Source organism: Perca flavescens, chromosome 19, assembly GCF_004354835.1.
Source record: "Perca flavescens isolate YP-PL-M2 chromosome 19, PFLA_1.0, whole genome shotgun sequence".
Lineage (NCBI taxonomy): Eukaryota > Metazoa > Chordata > Actinopteri > Perciformes > Percidae > Perca > Perca flavescens.
The window spans coordinates 5,628,751-5,635,462 of NC_041349.1; the positions used below are offsets into that span (position 1 = coordinate 5,628,751).

General features: G+C 40.3%; 1 protein-coding gene across 1 annotated transcript; it reads right to left on the bottom strand.

Annotated features, from left to right (window-relative positions):
• Window positions 1-564: 564 nt before the first annotated feature.
• LOC114574105 (butyrophilin subfamily 2 member A1-like) lies at window positions 565-4,607 on the bottom strand. The gene is made up of 3 exons (XM_028606429.1): window positions 4,380-4,607; window positions 1,572-1,913; window positions 565-1,400 (listed from the first exon to the last, which is right to left on the bottom strand). The coding sequence occupies exons 1-3, from the start codon at window positions 4,438-4,440 to the stop codon at window positions 1,105-1,107; spliced, it is 699 nt and encodes a 232-aa protein (XP_028462230.1). The 5' UTR covers window positions 4,441-4,607; the 3' UTR covers window positions 565-1,104.
• Between the last annotated feature and the right edge of the window lie 2,105 nt (window positions 4,608-6,712).

Consider the following 6,712-nt stretch of genomic DNA (forward strand, 5'->3'; position numbering starts at 1 on the left):
ACGTTAGCTTCGTAGGGATCGTAGGATCTCCTACACTGAGTAGATTTTGGATGTAGAAACACAATCTGGCTTTGTAAGCCATATCTAGTTATAACTAAGCCCCTGTACGTCTGGGAAATTCACATCTAGCAGCAATGTTTAACATGATTCAACCCGGCACGTAGTGATATTTTCAAATCATGGTTCTGGGTGTGCTGTCAAGTTGATTTGAGTCTCGTTGACCAAGATTCAAGATTCAAAATTCTTTATTAATCCCACAATGGGGAAATTCACACTGTTGCAGCAGCATGGGATGAGAGCAAAAGCAGAAGGCACGTTAACACACAGTAATAAATATAATTAAAGAAAAGTAAATATTAAAGTTCAGTACTGACGGAGTGTCCTGCATGGGGTGGGAGGGGGGTCATCCGTCATGGAGGATAATTTGGCAACTATCCTCCTGCCTCCCACCGCATCCACGGCGTCAAGGGGGCAACCAAGAACAGAGCTGGCCTTCTTAATCAGCCTGTTCGGTCTTTTTCTGTCTGCCACCACAATGCCACTGCCCCAGCAGACCACTCCATAGAGTATGGCTGATGCCACCACAGAGTCATAGAATGTCCAAAGGACCTGAGTCTCCTCAGCAGATACAGTCTGCTCTGGCCTTTTTTGTAAAGTGATGTGGTGTTGTCTGTCCAGTCCAGTTTATTGTTCAGGTGAACACCCAGGTACTCATATGATTTAACCATATCGATGCTCCTTCGGAAATCCACCACCAGCTCCTTGGTTTTCCCAGCATTGATGTGGAGGTGGCTCCGCTGGCACCAGTCCACGAAGTCTTTGTTAAGTTCTCTGTACTCCCTGTCGTCCCCATCTGTGATGAGGCTAACAGCGGAGTTGTCAGAGAACAATCAGATTGCCTAGTCGGATCTAATAGTACAGTGTCGTGTAATGAGTATTATGTATTTGTTTTGTGTTTGATTTGTTTCTCGTATCTCTGCATCATTAAAAAACGAGTGAGACCTCAATGATTTCTGAGATTTCAAAATAAAGGTTCAATTTACTCAGCAATGGGACTGGGAATGTAGCCCTATGTAGCCCTGCTACTCTGGTGGACAGGTGCGATCAGCCGCCAGAACTTGTCTGCCGTCTGTGGTAGCGTGTGCAGCCTGTAGCTTCGGCGTCAGTAAAATTATTATTTATAGGTCTTTGGTCCAGGAGTGTGTCCTGCCGTGGGCCACCTTCTTCATCAGCAGGATTATTATTTTGAGGTCTTTTACGTACCCAGAGAATGAACAAAACTATCATCCCAACAACAACAACAACAACTGGCAGAGCTGCTATCAGTCCATAATGTCTGTTGATGTCTCCTCCATCCTTGTCTCCTCCATCCTTGTCTCCTTTGTCTCCAGCTGTGTGACCTGCAGAGTAGAAAGAATTGTGAGGAATCAGGAGAAGACTGAAGAACCCAACAGAATCAGTTTCCTCTTCACTCTCACGTCAGACATTATCTGCCGACTCACAGCAGCTGTTCTCTACAAAGTACTCTACAAATGTCGCGTAAACACAGAGACTCGACGCTACGAACTCACCTGAGACTGAGACATTCAGCTGGATGGTGCTGTAGAGTTTAGGTGTGTCTCTCCCCCCGATTCCAACTCGACACTCGTATGTTCCGCTGTCGTTGACGCTGACGTTCTTCAGAACAACAGAAACGTCTCCGTCCTTCATCTCCGGATCCCTCTGGTTCACTCGACCACGATACGAGGGGAGCTGGTACTTCTCATTTGGGCTGTTTTCTCGGAGGAAGAAGACATATTTCCTTGACTCCAGGTCAGGTCTGTTCCACTCTATCAGTGCGATGTCAGCACCTCTGGGAGCCTGACAGCGAAGAGGGACGTCCTCTCCAGGCTTTGCTGTGATATTCTTTGTGTCTGAACAAGAAGAAACAGAAAGCAGACAGTTCTTACAGAGACTCTGTCAGTGGGAGTCATCCAGATGCTTTCCAAAAACAGCTGACACCTCGAAGCTTAGAGCTGCAAAGTCTACCCTAAAATATTGACAAAGGATTACTGGTATTTATGATGGTGGCGATGGGACATCCCTGGCTTCTAACTGTCTACCTCAAAGCGTCTGCTATGCAGGTAACCTAATCCATCTGATTTAGAAGAGGGCGAGAGTAGAGTCTATTTGGCCTGACTCTATTTGACTCTATTAAGTGAGCCCACCTTCGAGCTAAAAGACTGAGTCTTCGAAGATAACGTACGACCCTATACAATGTCCCCGAATGATCCCAGAGCAGAGCCTGTATATTTTGTTCCAAATATCACAACGTCATCCCAATATCAACTGGCGCAAGAAAATATCCGCAGAAAACTGCACTTTAAAATGTAACTGTCATTCTTTTTTTAGTGCTGCTTTTTATGTTCAATTCAATGTTGAATTTGTTCAATAAAAGAAAGGTGTAAATGATTTCCTTTCATTTGTTTTAAACTCCACAAGCAGCTTGTTGGATTTTAGCAGAATACTGAGAGCAGGAGAACTGAGAACACTTATTTATGTCACGTTATATCTTTATCAAGATATTCAATAACGTAAGCATATTTCGCTTACATAGTGCAGCACTAATGAAAATACAACAATCCTTTGACATCAGCAAGGAAAAATGAGATTAAGTCAGCTCAGACTCTCAGAAACCCAAACACTTGATAAAGATGGAGATTAGAGCTGGACTGTGGAACAAACTCCCTGAACGCCTCAAACTGTCCTCTCATTTAAATCAGGTCTGAAAACATTAGCTGGAATAGAAATGAATTCATTCTGGTCCTTAAATGGACTCTCACTGGCTTATTTGAATGATTTAATCAGAATACGTCATTGATCCCCTCAGGAAAACTGTGTAGTTGCAGATGCTCACGGTCATATTTAAGGTAAAAAAATAAGATTAAGAAAAGAGCGATTCAAGAAATGTACAAAAGTAACATGAAGTAACATAGCTACAGTAAGAAATAGAAGAGTTAAGTAGAAGTACAGTGAGATAATGTTGGAAAGATTGTTAGATACTTAGTGCAGTGTGAACATCAATAACTACAGTGACTAAAGGGACTACGGGCAGAAAATAGCACTTGTGCTACAACCTGGCACAATGCATCTCTCCTTGTTCTTATATAAGGTTAATGTAATGAATGAATCTGAATATATATTCAATGTCTATGTTTGTTAATATAATGTTTTAATTTAAACTATATTTTTCTCTTGTTGTAATTGTCCTCTGTCTCCAGGATTTACATGTATTGTTTATGATTACAATGTGTTTCTATGCCTCTGCAGGGCACTTTAAATTGCCCTGAGTATGAGTTGTGCTGTCCATATAAACTTGCCTTGCCTTTCCAACCCCACCACACCCACACTCTGTTTGTGAAGCCCATTACTACTTCCTCATCAGAGTTGAGCTGGCTGCTACACGTCGCCTTCTTTGGTTGGAGGGACATAGGGTGAGGTTAGATAAGCCAGAAGCAGAGTAGGGCGGGACATGCCAAGTGGTGATGTGTGCAACGGATCCTCTCTATAAGTAGGCTACCCTGGGAAGCCTTCGGAGTTCACATTCGGCACGGAGTAAAATCGAGTTTCATGGAGGAGTTTTCTTGTTGGACACATAACCGGGTTGGACACATAACCGGGGCAGACAGAAACTACCGGGACTCTAGAAACGTCTACCGGGACTCTAGAAACTTCTACCAAGACTGGAGTCGCAGGCGGACACTAACGTCTGTTTTCCCCTCTTTTACCTGCTTCCTGTGTTCTTAGTTCCTGGACTTAAGTTATCTGAGCTCTGCTTAATTAACTAACTTAATTGTTAAAACAATTTGTTTGTTTGTTTAAACCATTGTTAACTAGGCCCAAATTTACAATAAAATCTATTTTTGAATAATTTAAGCTGTCGTTATTTGGAAAGCCTGAATGAAATGGATTATCATCATTGCCTTCCATTGGTTTGGGATTTTTTTGCTGATTTGTTATAGAAACCATAAACTGTCCCTTCAGTTTGAGTATTGAGGAGTTATAATAGTAAATTCACTATTTAGATACATTTTAGGCTGGTGGTGGACGTGTGAGAGCTGAAATTACTACCTACAAAAAGTTGAGCAGGAAAAACCGAGTAGGCTATCAACTTAAATGTATGTTAAAAACAGTTGATTAAATGTTATTTTGTTATCGCCATGGACCCGTACGTGATGTGGACCTTTGGAGTGATACGTTGAGTCTCCATTGATCAGAGTTTTGATGACAAGAACTCTGCATTTGTACCTTCTCCCTCACTAATTCATATCTAGGTAAATATTCTTTAACAAACCACATCTAGTCATTCGAAAATAAATAAAGACAAAGAGATAGTTTACCGTTAGATGCGGCGGCGGTGGTCAGTGCCCAGAGCAGCAGGAGAGACCCAGCTGGTGCCATGGTGATGAACAGGGAAGCCGGCCTGCAGCATCTTGTAAGGGCACAAAGTGCGGGATCCCTCCGAGTGCGGGATATCTCCGAGTGCGGGATCTCTCCTCGGTACCAAACGGCGGCGGTGAGACTCTCGGTCTTTTTCACCGACGTTCTTCATTTCGCCGTGAGCCCGGCTGCTTCACCTGTCAATCCCGCGTTTAGTTTTTACACGTTTAGTGACATGAAGCCATCTTTTTTTCATGATTGATTTAGTGATTCAATGTGTCATTTTTGACTTCTTTTCTATATCAGTTTGACACTCTTTTTTTCAATGTTTGTTGTCGCTTTAGCTAAAGTTTTGTGGCTTAAATCCGGTCGCTTTTTCGACATTTTGGTCACTTTTTTTTCGACGTTTTGGACTTTATTGTCACTTTTTTTTATTTATTTTTTTTGGACATTATTGTCACTTTGTTTAACATTGTTTGACATTATTGTCGCTTGGTTTAACGTTTTTGGATATTATTGTCACTTTTTTAACGTTTTTGGACATTATTGTCACTTTGTTTAACATGTTTTGACATTATTGTCGCTTTGTTTAACGTTTGTTGACATTATTGTCACTTTGTTTAACATTTTTTGACATTATTGTCGCTTTGTTTAACGTTTTTCGATATTATTCTCACTTTTTTAACGTTTTTGGACATTATTGTCACTTTTTTTTACGTTTTTAGATATTATTCTCGCTTTTTTTTACGTTTTTGGACACAGTTATTTACAGTAAAATGTACCACAAAGGTAAAAGCTGTCGTCCAAAATTATCGCATTCAGGTTGTTAAGAAGATTAACGCACTTTTATTCAGTTAGATTTATTCTCTCTCTCTCTCTCTCTCTCTCTCTCTCTCTCTCTCTCTCTCTCTCTCTCTCTTTCTCTCTCAAGTGAGTCAAACATGACCTAATCTTATATTGATGACCTAATATTTGTCCAGTGCAAAGTCCAGCCCTGAACAGGTTAACCCCAACCCCAAACACAGTTTGAGCTCTTAGATAGATAGATAGATAGATAGATAGATACTTTATTGATCCCAAAGGGGAAATTCAAGGTCACCGTAGCTTACAGACATCCCACACAACATACACACATTACAGCCGGTGAGACACTCAGAGATTTTTTTTTTATGTTAGTTGAAGGAAAACATCAGCAGAAAACTGCACATTAAAATGTAACTGTCATTCCTTTTAGTGCTGCCTTTTATATTTAATTCAATGTTCAATTTGTTCAGTAAAAGAAAGTTGGAAATGATTTCCTTTCATTTCTTTTAAACTCAATAAGCAGTTAGTCAGAATAGTGAGAGCAGCAGAACTGAAAACACTTTAATATCTGTTTATTTATCGCGAGATATATCATTATGGCATATTTTCCTTACATCGTGAGGCACTAATGAAAATACAACAATCCTTCTACCTCATCAAGGAAAAATGTGATAAAGTCAGCTCAAAATCTCAGAAACCCAGAAATGTAATAAAGATGGAGATTAGAGCTGGACTGTGGAACAAACTCCCCGAACACCTCAAACTGTCCTCTCATTTAAACCAGGCCTGGAAACATTAGTGTCTATAAATTAATTAATTCTGGTCCTTAAATGTATTTAATGATTTAATCACAATACTTCATTGATCCCCTCAGGGGAAATTCAAGGTCCCGGTAGCTTACAGACATCACACACAACATACACATACATCATAAACAGGGTGATAATATACCAATTAACAACAAAAAACTAATCCACATGAATAATATGGACAATAAAAGAAAAGATACTAAATAAATATGGATATTCAGTATGAACCTTTGCTCTAATAGTATGAGACGGCCTACCTACATTAAGAGTGTCATTATTTAGATACATATTTAGGTTCTTTACTCCCCTGATTATTTTTGTTGACACCCCCTAGTTTATTATTTGCGATTTGTCATGTCTTGTAGCAGGGAAAGGGTGGGGGGTAGCTATACCAGTTCAACCACTGGCACTGACACAGTTATTTTGCATCGCTGTACCTGAAATGGAAATAAATGGACTTTTAAAATGGATTTTTGTTTCGGACTTGTTTTTTCTTGCGTTGAAATCCTACAGCTATCTTGGTAAGTGGATCTGGAAGGATTTTAATGAAAGTGTGGATGAGATTTATTAGTGGATATAGCAACTGTATAATGTCTTTGATTGAGTTGAGTCAAAGAGGAACATTAAGTGTGAAAGAGGCCCAGAAGCAGGAGGTGAAGGTGGATGCTGAGTGGGTGCGC